The sequence below is a fragment of the Pan paniscus genome, chromosome 9, assembly GCF_029289425.2.
Source record: "Pan paniscus chromosome 9, NHGRI_mPanPan1-v2.0_pri, whole genome shotgun sequence".
Taxonomy (NCBI): domain Eukaryota; kingdom Metazoa; phylum Chordata; class Mammalia; order Primates; family Hominidae; genus Pan; species Pan paniscus.
Genome location: NC_073258.2, coordinates 93,791,974 through 93,809,352, shown reverse-complemented (window position 1 = coordinate 93,809,352; position 17,379 = coordinate 93,791,974). Strand labels below are relative to the sequence as shown.

Genomic DNA, 17,379 nt, shown 5'->3' with positions numbered 1-17,379 from the left:
AAATGTATATTTCTTAGTACATAGCAATATCACACCCACCTATTTAACACTACCACCTACCCTCTGTCATTCTGTGTCCAACTTTTTTGACTATTACAAAAGTTTATTTAATAAAAAGTTTAATATGAAAATGTACACGATCTAATTTTTACATCATAGAAAGACCCTTTGGAGAGGGGACATGAATTCCTCTGCTGGACAGCCATTATTTAGACTTGTTCCAAGGCTTTTAACGTGATGATACTGTTTCCTCCTATTTCCACTGTTCTAATATTGTTCTGTTGCCCACTAATTGCCATCTTCACACATTCATCTATCATAAGATTCATAAAATGACTGAATCCCCACAGTATTCCTTGGACACATCTACCACCATTTAATTTCAGTGACAACTTGTCCATACGTTTTTTCAACTTGAGAGAGTGAGCTTTGTTCATGGTGTCTACTGAGCAGGCTCAGAGATGCACTGAAATGGAATTTATGGCCTCCATCACACTTCACAGATAGGCCCAGTGTTTCGTGTCTGATATCACTCATTCTATTAGCCAATTGATCGTGGGCCTGTGTCCAAAATTTCAAGTCTTCTCCTTTGTCTGCAAACCTCCAAGCTTCCCTCCTCCCTTGCTTTCTCCAAGCCCATGACCCCCTTCCTACTACACAGAGAAAACAGAAGCTATCATAGGAAATGCTCATTGCTTTCACAGACTCACCTCCTACTGTGTTAACCCCTCAATCTGTCCTGTTCCTGGAGAAGAGAGGCTGTCTTCCTAGGCAATGTCTGGGTCTCAGCCTGCCTTCTTGAGGAGCTTACACTATATTAATTTTATCTGTTCTCTCGTAAATCTGTATCTCAGTCTCTCCTGGCTCCTTCCAATAAGCATTTGGGCAAGTTTCCGCCTCTCCCTCTTAAAAACCTAATGAAAACCCTCCTTGATCTCATATCCCCCTTTAGCTACTTCTTTACCTCTTTTGTTAGTGACCAGGTTCATTCTGCCATCACACAGCAATCCAATCACTGTGATGATGGATTTCTGCCTAAGAGGAAAAATTGTATTCACAACACTGTAATGCAAGGAAGCAGAAGAACAAATCTCCAGCAGGCCTCCCCAAAAATAGAGCTTGGAGATGCTTATGAGATAGAAAGCAGGATGGTCTAAAGAGTTGGAAAAGATGATTGGCAGGTAGGAAAGGTGAGGTTGTTGGGATTTCTGCAAGCATAATTGAGCTACACAGTTCATCACATGACATGTGTGCAGAAAATGGCAGTGTTAGCATGATCTGAGGGTGGAGTTTTTGGCTCTCTGACATTGAAAGGTCATTCTTTGGTCACCTGCACAGGCCCAGTTGAAGGATCAGTGGTCTCAACCAGCTTGAACTGGAGAAGGGCTTCCCCCCTATAGTAACAGTTGCAGCTTTAAGCAACTGTTACTATAGTGACCCACAGTCAGAGACCTTATCTGATGTTAGCTAGTGGGAGTTTTAAGATCAACTAAAAGTAAGCAATTAAAAGCAAGCAAAGCAGTTTGATTACATTTGGCAGGCTTAATCAGCTTAGCCCTCGAACACCCCCAGACCCTGCGGTTGGCCTCTACCTTTATTACATACTCAACACTGCTAACCATTTGTGACCATTGCCAAGGTCACCAATGAATGACATCCATGGCAATTTATTATTAAACAAAAATTATGGGAGACCATTGTTTTGGGCTGAGCTCCTGTATTAGGCCCCAACAGACCAAACCAAACCAAAATGGATTCACCCATGCTAAATTCCACATAATCAAACAGAAACTTTAAGAAGCAGATAGATCAACAAACAGATCAGTTTTTCCAGAAAACAGGATATTCTACTCTACCTGAGTCATCATAATCAGAAAGTTTCCTCTGCTGTAACCCTTACAAAAAAGTAACCTGATGTTAACGGATCGATTGTTTTTCTATTGTTCTGTTTTCTTGTTTCCACCTTATAAAACCCACTATTCTGCCCTTGCCTGGTGGAAGCTCTCATTCTATTTTGTAGAATGGAGGTTGCCCCAATTCATGAATTGCAAATAAAAGCCAGCTAGTTCTATAACTAAATTTGTTGTCATTTTGTCTTTTGACAATTTATAAGTTCAGGATATACATTTTAGCATCTACTGTGCTGCAGACACTGTGCCAAGCATTGGAAATACATTGTAAACCAGACAGACTAAAATTCCTGTCTTCATGTAGCTTACCAATCTGGTCAATATTGGAGTGTGAAGGGCTCACATGAAACCTTTCCGTTTTCATTTTACTTTGTTTTCAATGGAGCTGATAGCTTGCTAATTTTTGAAATATCTTTTACTGGACATTGTTTTTCTTAAGTGGCAGATACATTTCAGCTTCTTTGTCAACTTATTATCATCTTACCTTATATTGACTAAAGAAAAAAAGCCAAGCTTTTTTTTTTTTTTTTTTTTTTTTTTTGAGACGGAGTCTCGCTCTGTTGCCCAGGCTGGAGTGCAGTGGTGCGATCTCAGCTCACTGCAAGCTCCGCCTCCTGAGTTCACGCCATTCTCCTGCCTCAGCCTCCTGAGTCGCTGGGACTGCAGGCGCCCGCCACCAAGCCCGGCTAATTTTTTTGTATTTTTAGTAGAGACGGGGTTTCACCATGTTAGCCAGGATGATCTCGATCTCCTGACCCCGTGATCCACCCTCCTCAGGCTCCCAAAGTGCTGGGATTACAGGCGTGAGCCACCGCACCCAGCCTTTTTTTTTTTTTTTTTTTCTTAACAGAGTCTCACTCTCTGGCCCAGGCTGGAATGCAGTGGCACCATCTCGGCTCATTGCAACCTCCTCCTCCCGGGTTCAAGCGATTCTCCTGCCTCAGCCTCCTGAGTAACTGGGATTACAAACACACACCACCACACCCAGCTAATTTTTGTATTTTTAGTAGAGACAGGGTTTCACTATGTTGGCCAGGCTGGTCTCGAACTCCTGACTTAAGGTGATCCGCCTGCCTTGGACCCCCAAAGTGCTGGGATTACAGGCATGAGCCACCACGCCTGGCAAAACTTTTAAATAATTAAAGTTAGTTTTATTCAGAAGGCTTCCTGAGGATTATAGACAGAGGCCGACAGCCCAGGAACAGCCCTTCTGCTCTGTCAGAGGTTCTGTCAGACCGCTATGACACAGGGCTTCAGCCCACTGTTTAGATACAGGTGGTGGAGGTTCAGTACATGCAAAATCACATCAAACTGGCTCAGAAGTTATATTATAGCAGAATCAAATCAAGGCTTCAGTGTAAGAGTACATCTGGTCATAGATTACTAAAGTACCTTTGGTTATAGATTGTAAAAGTATGATCACTAACCCGGTCAGACATCTTATGTGTAAGAAAAGCCAAGGGCCAGGATCATTTATCCTTTTAAGGAATTATGTTGACTCAGGCAAGAGACATGGGGGCCATGTGCTATCTCCTGTTTTGTCCTCAAACTATCTTTCAGAGAGCTGCATGTTGTCACAGAGTCAGAAGTTTAAGCAGAAATGAGCAAATTTGACTTCTTAAGTTTGCTACTTTGTCTCCCACAGACTTTTTAAAATTTTTTCATTCATTTTTTTCATCCAACAAATTTTTGTTGAAGACAGAGTATGTGTTAGTCACTTTTCTAGGTGCTAGAAAATAGCAATGAAGAAGGGAGAGAGAAAAACCCTTGTCCTCATGAAGCTCACTGTTTAGCAGGAACCTGAAAACGTCACATGGAGCTAAGGAAGTGAGCCATGTAACACGAGAGGGAAAAGCATTTCAGGCAGAGGGAACATCAGTGCAAATGCCCTGGTGCAGGGATGAGAGGGTGAGCACTTGACAATCATGTCAGAGAGTTAACGGGGGAAGTAGTGTATGTGCTGAATTCTGCAAGGCCTTATGCTCCTCTGTGAGGTTTCTGGCTTTTCTCCTGAGTGACTGGGGGCTGCTGGAGGGTTTTAGGCTGAGGAGAAGGTTTTAAGCTCATCTGACATGTTTTCTATAAGGATCAGTCTGACTGCCACGTGGGAACAGGGAGGACTGCAGCTTGGACCAGGATGATGGAAGTCATTGAGTCCAACAGGAAATTGTGGAACTCCTGAGGGCTCAGCCGCCCCTGGTCTCTTCTCCCTGAGGTGAGAGTCCTGCAGTGAGACGTTGCTTATGTGACCCCATCTCCTCCCGTGATGCCAGTCGCCTTCTACTCGTTGGCAAGTCCAACCCGGGCATCTTCTCCGAGCTCCCTGTCATTGTTTCCATTTGGCTTTCTCACCATCACCTCAAACACAGCCTATCTTGTCCCCACCAAACATGCCCCACAAGCCACCCAGTGCTAAGCCAGACACTTGGAAGTTTATCTGCGATACTTCCCCACACTTCACCTCCACATTCATTTAGCTCTGCACTAAACGAATGGATTTATTCATCCATTTCTCTCCACATCCTTTCTAAGCCACCACTGTGTTTGTATTAGTCTCCCAACTGGACTCATGATGTCCACTCCTGTGCCCTTTCTCCCCAGTCCCTTCTCTAAGCTGCAGGCAAAGAGAACCTTTAAAAATTCAGATCTCATCAGATTACACCCCTGATTAAAATCTTTAAATGCCTTCCCATTGCTCCTAGATAAATACCAAAGTCCTTACAAAACAAAATCCCCATCCCACCCTGAAGTATCTTACCCTTTCCTTCATCCCTAGTCATATTCTATACCCTGTCAGTCTTTCTTTCTTTTTTTTGAGACGAGTCTCTCTCCGTCGCCCAGGCTGGGGTGCAGTAGCGTGATCTCGGCTCACTGCAAGCTACGCCTCCCAGGTTCACGCCGTTCTCCTGCCTCAGCCTCCCCAGTAGCTGGGACTACAGGTGCCTGCCACCACGCCTGGCTATTTTTTTTGTATTTTTTAGTGGAGACGGGGTTTCACCGTGTTAGCCAGGATGGTCTCAATCTCCTGACCTTGTGATCCGCCCGCCTTGGCCTCCCAAAGTGCTGGGATTACAGGCGTGAGCCACCGCGCCCAGCCCAGTCTTTCTATTCACTCCAGAAGTATTAACTTTCTTTGGGTCCTTTCCACTGCAGTACCTTTGCACGTGATGCTCCCTGTGCTTAGAAGTCTCTCTCACACCCTCTTTACCTTCTGTCTCCTCCAGGTCTCAGCTTATGTAGCTTTCCCAGGAAAGCATGTGCAACCCCAGATGAGATTAGAGCTGTCTCTCTCCACAAGCTCACACCACCTTGGATTTCTCTTTCATGGTGTCATCACAATTAGAATGTATTGTTTATATCAAGGGTTGGTGAATGTTTTTCCATCTTATAAGCTCTATACCACATCTATCTTCTCACCATGGTATCTCCAGTTTTGAGGACAGTGAGTGCACACAGAGGGGCTTACTAAATGATGATGCCCTTAGATCCAAACAAGGAGGCCTTTGCCTGAATCCTGCTCCTGCCCTCCTCCAGCTGTGTGAGGTAAAAAGTCTATAGGTCCAAGGGGAATTGTCCACCCAAGGCTACATCCTCCTTCTAAGTGCCCAGGACTCTAAAATTTCTACCCCAAAGGCCCAGGACCCACGTCCATGGTCTCTATCTGCCTCTTACCTGGGCCTATTCTCAGGAAGGTGGATGATGCCATTAGAATGAGTGCCTTTTGGCCTGAGGCATGTCCATGGAGTGGTGGGTGAAGCTGTGTGTGCAGCTTGGACATGCAAGGTAGAGCATCCACACACCTGTGTGCAAGGATACATGGTACAGAACTCAGCTTGGGTGGGAAAAAAGTTGTCAGGCCATGGTTGGAGGGCTAGGGCCAGCAATCCTCGCACTGTCACATTTGAGCACAGAACTGTGAGCGTTCCAAGAATTCTATATTCAAACCTAGTTTTTCAGGTCATCTTGAAAGTGAATGGGTCAAAGTAGTATAAAACATTTTATATAATGATTTGTTACCTAGATTTGTAATTGTGAAATATCTATACACTTGCTATGTGGACATCAAAACCTGATAATGAGTATTTATTGAATGAATAAATAAATGAATAGGTTTATTCCTGGATCTCACCATTTGCCATTTGTAGTGACTGGATGAAAAAAATGAATGAATGCTTCATGCAAATAAATCCCCACAAAGGCAAATGCATTTTATTTAAAGTGAAGATCCAGCTGCCAAGGGAATTAATCTGTCTACCTAGGTTGAAATATTTTTTCTCAGGGCAGCTCTGACTTGGATGCTTCCATTTTATAAGCCAGTGACAAGTGTAAGTAATAATAGTGAACATTTAGTGGGCTCTATGTTCAGGACTGTTTTAAGCCCACCATATAGATTAACTAAATACTCACAATTCTATGAGGTAGGTGCTATTATCATTCCCATTTGACAGATGAGGAAACTGAGGCTCATAAAGCCAGATGAGGACCAGAGATGGAGGGAACAAGGATGAGGGAGAAAGAAGGGAGGAAGTACTGAGCATAGATTCAAGGTTATGGAGACCCGAGAGTAACTTACTCTAGGTCACACACCTAGTAAATTACAAAGCTAGAGCTAAGTTCCCAGGCAGCCTGTGCTGCATGCATTATGCTACGGTATTTGCAGAAGTTAAAGTCCTCCTGTGTCTCCCCCTTGTTATCAATACCCAGGGCCTCTTGGAGTCTGAGCCAGGATCTATGGGTGTCAGGGCCATACTCTCTAATGGCTGAGTTGCCTTTGTAATGGGTGAGAAATGATAAGGGATTAAATTTGGAGTTCAGTCAGCAGGATGACTAATACCCCCACAGGGAAGCAGTTCATCCAATTTTTACATTCAATTTCCTCCTACAGCTTTAGAAGAAAACAAAGAAAAGACAAACAGCATCTCATGATGAAGAAAGTTATTAGATTTTCATTTACTGGTCATGATACCAAGGGTCGTGAATGGGAAAATAAATTGTAACTCCTTAAAGGTGAATTTCTCACATGCTGTAAACTTTAATTAGTAAGAACATTAACAGCCTGCAAATGCTCTCGTTCCACCTGAGTGGATTACTGTTGTTAAAATAGGAAAGCTAAGTATCCCCTTCCTGCTCTCCAGCTGTAGGATCACCAGCAGCAGCTCTAAGAAGGACCCTCAGAGATAGTCTAAGCCAGATGAGGACCAGAGATGGAGAGAACAAGGATGAGGGAGAAAGAAGGGAGGAAGGACTGAGCATAGATTCAAGATTATGGAGCCCCGAGAATCCTTACATCCCCAACTGCGCATTTTCAGCAGATACTCAGGGTCTCCTCTGTGTGAGGGGAAAGTTCAATATCACATTAACAAATGTCCATCTCCAGGGGTAATCAGTAGCCACTGGAGTATCAGGCAGCATCAATGTTAATTAAAAATTTGGATATAATTTTTTGCATAATAAAAAGTTTTTTCTTTATTTCAGTGTTATTCTCTGCTGCCTTATTTATAATAGCAAAAAAAAATGACATGCCTTTTGAATTTTGTCACTGGCACTGAAATAACGTCAGTTCGTTTTTCCTTTTTCACTCATTCTGATCTTCCACTTCCAAATTTACAAACCTGTATTTCATAGGGCTGTTTTGATAATACAATAAAATAAAATAAAACATTTATATGTTCAGCACAATTGCCATTTACTAGTAACCATAATTTATTGAAATGACATAATGTAAAAATTCCTAACACATGGTAGGCATTTAACACATTTGCTGAAAGAAAACAAAACAAAGCAAATTTAAAAAAAAGGTTGGAAAATGGCTAAATTTAAAAGGATAATCCTCTCCTCTTCTAGGCTTCCATGGATGTGTCCCAAACCAGAGCAATAGAAACAAATCAGACTTCAAACTTGGGATATTCCCAATGATTCCAAAGAAGGTAACAAAATGCAGGCTTTGGCATCAGTTCTCCTAAAACACAGACAGCATAAAGTACTCAGAATAGTAACTTACAGTCCATAAAGCAATTGCTCATGTTCTCAGGTGGTCATTTGGAAGGTCCATTTGTCCTGCACCAGCATGCACTTTGAGCTTCCACTGCCAGTGGTTGTATCTGTTATAGTACGTAGCTAGTTAGGGATGAGTAGGGGAGAAGAGGAATACCTTCAACACCCCCCAACACAAACCAGGAATGTCAGCTGACCATCAGGTGATGGTCAGGTGGTTGTTAACTGTCTCTTTCAAATAATAATTGGTTACAGTTGGGGCTAGGGAAAGGCAGTTTCCCAATAAATAGAAAAACCTGAAACTGGTGATCAACAGCTTCCTGATAAGATCTCAGGAGTTGAGCAAGTGGGCTTAAGCGCATGCATCAGGAGGCAAAATAGCAGAGTTTAACTGGTATATGACCTTCCTCTAGGAAAACTAGACTGGTGGGGGAAGAAGCCTCAGGTGAGCATGCATACAACTCCAATATACACCCTGCATGTGCTCCCCTCCCAAGTGCTAGCAGGCCACTGCACATGTGGAGAGCCCACCCCAAGGGAAGAATCAGGGGAGAGGTAACAGGAGACCCCAGAACTATGCCAACATATAAAACCCCAAGTAAAATGGCCAGAATGCACACTTGATCTTTCAAGTTGCCTGCTTGGCCTTCTTCCAAGTGTACTTTACTTCTTTTCATTTCTGCTCTAAAGATTTTTAATAAACTTTCTAAAACTTGCCTTGGTTTCTCCTTCTGCCTTACGACCTTCCAGTTGAATTCTTTTTTCTAAGGGGGCAAGAATTGAGGTGTCTGCAGACTCATATCCATATGAATTTGCTGCTGGTAACAGTCTCCGTGACCAAATCTGATCTATGCCTTGAAATAGTCATCTTGTCTTTCCCCTCTGCTGGCTTCCCACCCTTGCATAGAGGATTCTTCCCTGGTTGTCACACAGCCTGCTTCTGGAGTGCACAAGGGCCTGGAGTGGGAAGCCTGGAGGTTCTGACCTTGCCCTGATCCTGCTTTACCAGTTAACCTTAAGGATGCCATTGGCCTTTCCGCGCTCCTGTATTCTCATCTGCAAAACTGGGACAGCAGACTGTCTGGCTACTGCCCATTGTGTGTTGTATGTTTGAGAACCTGGTGAACTGTTATTTCATTTCTGAAACCTTGACTAAACCCTTGCAACCCTCCCCATCAGCTAGCCACTCCTTCATGGCACTGCTGTCTTTGGCATGTATTTATCTCTGTTGAAGCACTATGGATGCTATAACTCAGTTTCATTTCTCTTCCCTGCCTCTTTGGATCTCAGTCTCCTTGGTGCCTGGACAAAATATTTGTTAAATGAGTGAATGAATGAGAAGACACCGAATTGCACAATGCCCTAGATCAGGGTAAACTTCTTCTGTAAAGGTACAGATGATTAATAGAGTTAGTGTTTCAGGATTTGCGGGGCTGTTGTAACTACTCAACTCTGCTGGTGTAGCCTCAAATCAGCCATCCACATACATAAATGAATGAGTGTGGCTGTATTCCAATGAAATTTTATTTATGGACACTTAAATTTGAATATCATTTGATTTTCACACATCATAAAATATCATTCCTCCTTTGATTTTTTTCAACCACATCAAAGTGTAAAAACCATTCTTTGCACATGGGCTGCACAAAAGCTAGAGGGAGCCAGATTTTGGCCTTCAGGCCATAGTTTGCCAATTCCTGCACCAAAGTAATAGTAAATATTGATTTTTTAAAAAACAAATATATACATATATATATATATATATATGGTAGACATTACACATTATTTACTTATTTATTTTGTAGAGACAGGGTCTCACTATGTTGCCCAGGCTGGCCTCAAATTCCTAGCCTCAAGCGATCCTCCTGCCTCAGCCTCCCAAAGTGCTAGGATTATAGGCATGAGCCACCACGCCCAGCCTAGATATTGGTTTTATTACAGATATTATTGAGATTGCCCATGATCTCTTTACTTTCACATTTTAGATAATGATATGTGTCAAGTGTGTGACCTCATGCCTATGTCTCTCACAGTCACAGAGAATCTCCACTTTTCACCTGCCGCTCTGTCCTTCTGAGAATGTGATCCACTGCCTTCCCCTCACTCTGTCCCAACAAAGGCTCTGTGGCCTTCCTACCCCTGGGGTGCCTGGGCTGGCCCTCACCACACTGGTCATCTTCCCAACAGGGGGTCACATGTGAGCTGTCCATGCTTTCACAGAATAAGGGTTACAAAGGTTCTGACATTCTTTGGACATGCAATTTGGTTTAGAATTGGGGTAAGAGCTGGTGTAGCCCCAAATCAGCCATCCACATACATAAATATCCATTGTTCAATCATAAATAATAATTCATATTATAATATCTGCCATTTATGGAGCATTTACTATGTGTTCAACATTATTCTAAGAAATTTTTCATATCTTATCTCATTTATGAAATGATTTTGAAGTAGAATTGAGGTATCCATCACTAAGATTGGCTTCTTCCTTTTTCAAGACCTATTTAACATAGGAAGGTTTGTAAAGACCATTTTTCATCCAAATCTGTATGAATAGATTTTTTTGAGATGGAGACTATAATAAACTATCATTTATTGAGAGTTTAACATATATAAGGCACCATTTTATGAATTCTTCCATTGGAGTAGATAATATTATTACTTCATTTTTTGGTGCAAACCAAGGCTTATGAAAGCCAACTAACTTGGCTGGGCATGGTGGCTCACACCTATAATCAAAGCGCTATAATCCCAGCACTTTGGGAGGCAGGCATATCATTTGAGGTCAGGAGTTCAAGACCAGCCTGGTCAACATGGTGAAACCTCGTCTCTACTAAAAATACAAAAATTAGCTGGGTGTGGTGGTGTGTGACTATAATCCTAGCTATGCTGGAAGCTGAGGCAGGAGAATGCTTGAACCCAGGAAGCGGAGGTTGCAGTGAGCAGAGATAGTGCCTCTGCACTCCAGCTCCAGCCTTAGTGACAGAGTGAGACTCCGTCTCAAAAAATATAAATAAATAAATAAAAGAAGAAAGAAAGAAAGAAAGCTAACTAACTGTTTCAGTAATTTAGCTAGAAAATAGTAGAGTGGAGTTTTGACCTAGGCAGTCTGATTCTGAGCCTCCTCCTAACTTCTAATAATTCTGCCCCAAAATTTTAAAGCCATGAGTGCATTTTGACATTTTACTATCACCATTCTGAAGTACTTGCTGGGTCTTCTCACCACCTTCCTTTATGTTATTTATTTTTAGAGACGGGGCCTCGCTCTGTCACCCAGGCTGGAGTGTAGTGTCATGATCATAGCTCATTGCAGCCTCAAACTCCTGGGCTCAGACAATCATCTCACTGCATCCTCCTGAGTAGCCAGTACTACAGGCACGTGCCATCATGCCCAGCTAATTGTTTAATTTTTTTGGTAGAGGTGGAGTCTCACTGTGTTTCTCAGGCTGCTCTCAAACTCTTGGCTTCAAACAATGCTCCCACGTCAGGCTCAGCCTCCCAAAGTGCTGGGATTCCAGGCATCCAGCCCTTTATGTTTTTTTCTATTTCTGTAGTCTTCCCTATTCATTGAAAAGTCTGTATTTCTCCCACCATCACCATGGCATCTTCCCCATCTCCTTTATTACCTTGAACTTGAAAGCTGCAGTAATTTTATCTATCCTGTGGCACCAGTTGATAAAATTATTGGAGGGGAAAGGACTATTAAGGTTTCAACAGTTGACCTGGTGACCTTCATTTCAAGTTCAGAGGATCTTTTAAAGCTCTTTGCTTAGGATCTCAGCCTATTTCTTACATTTAAAAATATCCAATGTTCTCTCCTGAGGCTAGGTTAAATGCCACTTATGCCATGAAGACCTGGGGATAATGAAATGCATTTGCATTGTATCAGGAAAGCAATATTCAAATGAGGTTTCTGTATCTCAGCAGCCACAGTTGTGAAAGAGGGATTGCAACAGTGCCCAGCTCATAGGGCTATAGTGAGGGCGAAATAAAGCAGTACATGAAAAGTGCCCCCAAATGTGTCAGGCATGGGGAAAGTCAACATGCTCTTAATAATTGTTGCTGTTTTACAAGTAACCAAATCTTAGAAGTGGCAACTGCAGTAATGATCTTTGCAATTTTACAAAGTCCATCATCAAAATTGGTGTATTAGTCCATTTTTGCACTGCTATAAAGAACTACCTGAGACTGGGTAATTTATAAAGAAAAGAGGTTTAATTGACTCACAGCTCTGCAGGCTGCACAGGAAGCATGGCTGGGGAGGCCTCAGGAAACTTTCAGTCATGGCAGAGGGCTAAGGGGAAGTAGGCAACCCTTACATGGTAAGAGCAGAAGAAAAGAGAGAGAGAGGAGGGATGTGCCACACACTTTTAAACAACCAAGTCTCATGAAAACTCACTCACTATCATGAGAACAGTAAGGGGGAAGTCCATCCCCATGATCCAGTCACCTGCCATCAGGACCCTCCTCCAACAATGGGTATACAATCCAACATGAGATTTGGGCAAGCGCACAAATGCAAACCATATCATTCTGCCCCTGGCACCTCCAAAATTTTATGTCCTTCTCTCATTGCAAAATACAATCATCACTTTTCCACAGTTCCCCAAGTCTTAACTCATTTCAGCATTAACTCAAAAGTCCACAGTCCAAAGTCTCATCTGAGACAAGTCAAGTCCCTGCTGCCTATGAGCCTGTGAAATAAAAAATAATTTAGTTACTTGCAAGATATAATGGGGGTACAGGCATTGGGTAAATGTCCAATTCCCAAAAGGAGAAATCAGCCAAAACAAAGGGGCTACAGGCCCCATGCAAGTTCAAAACCCAGTAGGGCAGCCATTAAATCTTAAAGCCCCAAAGTAATCTCCTTTGACTCCATGTCTCACATCCAGGCCACATTGATGCAAAAGGTGGGCTCCCAAGGCCCTAGGCATCTCCGCCCTTGTGGCTATGCAGGGTACAATGCCCCCTCAGCTGCTTTCATGGGCAAATGTTGAGTGCCATGGCTTTTCCAGGTACATGGTGCAAGCTGTTGGTGGATCTACCATTCTGGGGTCTGGAGGATGGTGGCAATCTTCTCACAGCTCCACTAGGCAGTGCCCCAGTGGGGACTCTGTGTTTCCCCTCTGCATTGCCCTGGTAGAGGTTCTTCATGAGGGCTCCATCCTTGCAGCAGACTTCTTCCTGGACATCCAGGCATTTCTGTACTGCCTCTGAAATCTATGCAGAGGCTCCCAAACCTCAACTCTTGCCTTCTGTGCACATGCATGCTTAGTACCATGTGGAAGCTGCCAAGGCTTAAGGCTTGTACCCTCTGGAGCAGCAGCCTGTGACATATCTGGGGCCCTTTTAGCCATAACTGGAGCTAGGGTGGCTGGGATGCAGGGATCAGTGTCCCAAGGTTGCAAAGGGCAGCAGGACCCTGGGCCTGACATATGAAAGCATTTTTCCCTCCTAGGCCTCTGGGCCTGTATGGGAGGGGATGCCGTGAAGGTCTCTGAAATGCCTTTGAGGCATTTTCCCCATTGTCTTGGCTATTAACATTTGGCTCCTCTTTACTTATGCAGTAAATTTCTGCAGCTGACTTTAATTCTTTCCAAGAAAATGGGTTTTACTTTTTTACCGCATTATCAGGCTGCAAATTTTCCAAACTTTTTTGCTCTGTTTCCCTTTTAAATGTAAGTTCCAGTTGTAGATAATATCTTTGCTCATCCATATGAGCATATGCTGTTAGAAGCAGCCAAGCCATGTCTTCAATGCTTTGCTGCTTAGAAACCTTTTCTGCTAGATAGCCTAATCTCTGTCAAGTTTAGCATTCCACAGATCTCTAGGGCAGGGACATAATGCTGCCAGTCACTTTGCTAAAGCATAGTAAGAGTGACCTTTATTTCATTTCCCAATAAGTTCCTCATCTCCATCTGAGACCACCTCAGCCTGGACTTCATTGTCCATGTCACTATCAGCATTTTGGTCACAACAATTTAACAAGTCTCTAGAAAGTTCCAAACTTTCCCTCATCTTCCTGTCTTCTGAGCTTTCCAAACTGTTCCAACTTCTACCTGTTACTCAGTTCCAAAGTTGCTTCCACATTTTCAGGTATCTTTACAGCAGTGCCCCACTCCTAGGTACTAATTTTCTGTATTAGTCCATTCTCACATTGCTATAAAGAACTACCGGAGACTGGGTAATTTATAAAGAAAGCAGGTAATTGACTAAAAGTTCCACAGGCTATACAGGAACCATGGCTGAGGAGGTCTCAGGAAACTTACAGTCATGGTGGAAAGCAAAGAGGAAGTAGACACATCTTACGTGGCCAGAGCAGAAGGAAAGAGAGTTGGGGGTGTGTGTGTCATACACTTTTAAAGAACAAGATCTCATGAGAACTCATGCACTATCACGGGAACACACTCACTATCATGACTGCAGCAAAGGGGAAGTCTGCCCCCATGATCCAATCACCTCTCACCAGGCTCCTCCAACATTGGGGATTACAATTAGACATGAGATTTGGGCAGGAGCACAAGTTTAAACCATATCAATTAATCAGAAGCATGAGCCATTTATTTTCCCAGTCCAGGCCCAAGATGACTACATGGAGTGTGGGCCTCACAGATCTGCCCAGACATAGCCTACTTGTTTCCAGTGGTCGCAGGCAGAGGACAATTTTGTGTTTTAATGATATGAAAAAATGACATCAGTAAATTTAATGAAAAGATTATTCCCATGTTTATAGAATCAACAATGGCTAATGCAATCATTTAAACATCTCAGTTACATTCCCAGTACAGTTTACACAGAAGTTGATATGCTGTAGGTGGTATTCAGAAATCTGGGGATTTGAGAAGGTTTGGGGGCATCACTTGTGATTAGTGCCAAAGATAAACAGGATGTGATTTTTTTTTTTACAAGAAATATGACCATTATCTAATTCTTCTAAGGGTTGGTAGAAGGGCAAGAGGGCTGCTCTTCTGTCCTATTTTTCTTTCCTTCTTTTTTTTTTTGACATGGAGTCTTGCTCTGTCGCCAGGCTGGAGTGTAGTGGTGCAATCTTGGCTCACTGCAACCTCCGCCTCCTGGGTTCAAGCAATTCTCCTGCCTCAGACTCCCGAGTAGCTGGGACTACAGGCACACACCACCATGCCCAGCTATCTTCTGTCCTATTTTTCTGTGCTATAAACCAGTATTTTCCAAACTATTCCTCAGTACATTATTTCCATGAGTGCTTAATAATGTGACTCTAAAAAAGCATTCCCCCGTCATATCCATGCGGTGAACTCTGACTTTTCTTTCTATGAACCAGGGTTCCTGTGAAATACAAAGTGTGGATTGCTCTGCTGATACCACTGATGAGGCTGCTGCTTTATCCATGCTAATGAAGACACAACTCTCTTGAGATTACATTTTTATTGGCTTCTCAGGCACTTAAAATGTACAGATTATGGCTCCGTTGGGGTTATTTCTCCAGAACATTAACCTCACCAATTACAAGTAAATTTTCCCATCATTTCTTCTTTTTCACAGTTTTATTTTCTGAGAGGTAGAAAACTAGATGTCTTCCACATACTGATGATAGCCTCAGTTCACCTATCCAACCTTATCCCTTGTTGCTTCCATTCTTTTCCTTCTACTTTGATTGAGTCTTTTGAATTCCTCAGTACTTCCCTAAATGTTTCGACCTTTTCTATTGACCATACCCTGCTCCACCACACCCCTCATTCTCTGCACGAAGGCTACTGATGTGTATGTGCTGTGTTAAATGCCACCTCATTCATTCAGCTGTCAAACATTGAGTACCTATTTTAAGTTGTGCATTGTTGTAGTATCTTAGTGAAAGGATTAGTGAATGAATAGTTTTACTCATCCCTCAGAGTTGGAAATATCTGTTAAATAATACATGGCTAGGCATGTTTATCTTTTAGGAAGAAAAGTGCTCTATAAATCAGAGGACTATTATAATATTTACATGTTGGTCTCATGAAAAATGATACAAGCAGTTTTCACTATAATATGAATCCTGATAATTTGCATTTATATAGCACATTATTGGCACAACAACTTTGTCCCTTTGAGCAGCTTCATTTAAAGTGGTTTTGCTTTAATTATCTCTCACAGAGCAGCTATAAAAATGATTGTGAAATAATTTGCAAGTGTATATGTTATTCATAAATGGTAAATAACAGTTAAATTGCAAAGACAATGCAATAGAATCTGACATTTCTCGGGATAATATTTTAGTTGCTCACCTGATTGATGTAGTCAACTGTGAATCATTAACATCTGGATTAGGACAGATGTGTGTCTGGGGAGGGAAGAGGGAGTGTGCACTTACCTTAGAAGCATCTCCTGTTTTACCCTTTGATTTTTTTCTGTGTCTGACAAGATAGTCACAAAGCATGTATGTGTTCACAGGCTAACAATGTGAGTTCAAATTTACAAGGTGTTTTAAATACTAACTAATAAATGAACACTCCATAGATATCTGAGCATTTCATTCTATCCTTCACCAATAGAATTGGTCTACTCTTTGCAAAGCACTGTGAATGGCGCCTTGGAAACAGCAATCAATGAGTCAGTCATGATCTTTCAGCATCAATGCAACAAAGTTAGTCCCTGGTAATATTTACATAATCTCTTTTCTCCTCCAGTGCTCTGGAGGTAACATCTATATTCACCATCACTGCAGAGTGAAATTTAGGGCTCCCAACCTCTACTCACTTTGAGTGTAGTTGCTCTGTGGTTTCCTCATGGAGTCTGTGGTTTTGTTTCCAACCCATTATTGATTGTTCTAAAGACTGGTCCAGGAGCAAGGCAGGAGTGGTTATCAGTCCTACAGGTGAAGATCTTAAAAGTTACGGTATCAATGGCTTATTCAAAGTCACACAAAATAAACAGGAGATAGAACCTGAACTCAGATTTCTAGAAATGAGGGAGGAAAGGGTGCTTACAAATATGGGATATATCTATAATATGATTTCCTCTACATCACAGACTTTGCAACTAAAAAAATTAAAACTGGAAATACAGATGGTCCTCAACTTAAGATGACTCAACTTTATGATGTTTCAAAAGTCACATGCATTCAGTAGAAACCTAATTCAAGTACCCATACAACAATTCTGTTTTTCACTTCTAGTACAATATTCAATAAATCACATGAAATATTCAACACTTTATTATAAAATAGGCTTTGTGTTTGTATTAGTCCATTCTCATGCTGCTATAAGGACATACCCAAGACTGCATAATTTATAAAAGAAAGAGGTTTAATTGACTCACAGTTCCTCAGGGCTTTGGAGTCCTCAGAAAACTTACAATCATGGCAGAAGGGGAGCAAACATGTCTTTATTCACAAGGTGGCAGAAAAGAGAAGAATGAGTGCCCAGGAAAGGGGGAAGCCCCTATAAAACCATCAGATCTCATGAGAACTAACACACTATCATGAGAACAGGATGGGGAAACCACCCCCATGATTCAA

The 17,379-nt window shown here is 42.2% G+C and overlaps 1 protein-coding gene across 1 annotated transcript; it reads right to left on the bottom strand.

Moving 5' to 3' along the window:
• Positions 1 to 209: 209 nt before the first annotated feature.
• LOC112441206 (small nuclear ribonucleoprotein G-like) lies at positions 210 to 486 on the bottom strand. The gene has a single exon (XM_034934212.1). It carries the CDS (start codon positions 435 to 437, stop codon positions 210 to 212), a length of 228 nt encoding a protein of 75 aa, XP_034790103.1. The 5' UTR covers positions 438 to 486.
• Between the last annotated feature and the right edge of the window lie 16,893 nt (positions 487 to 17,379).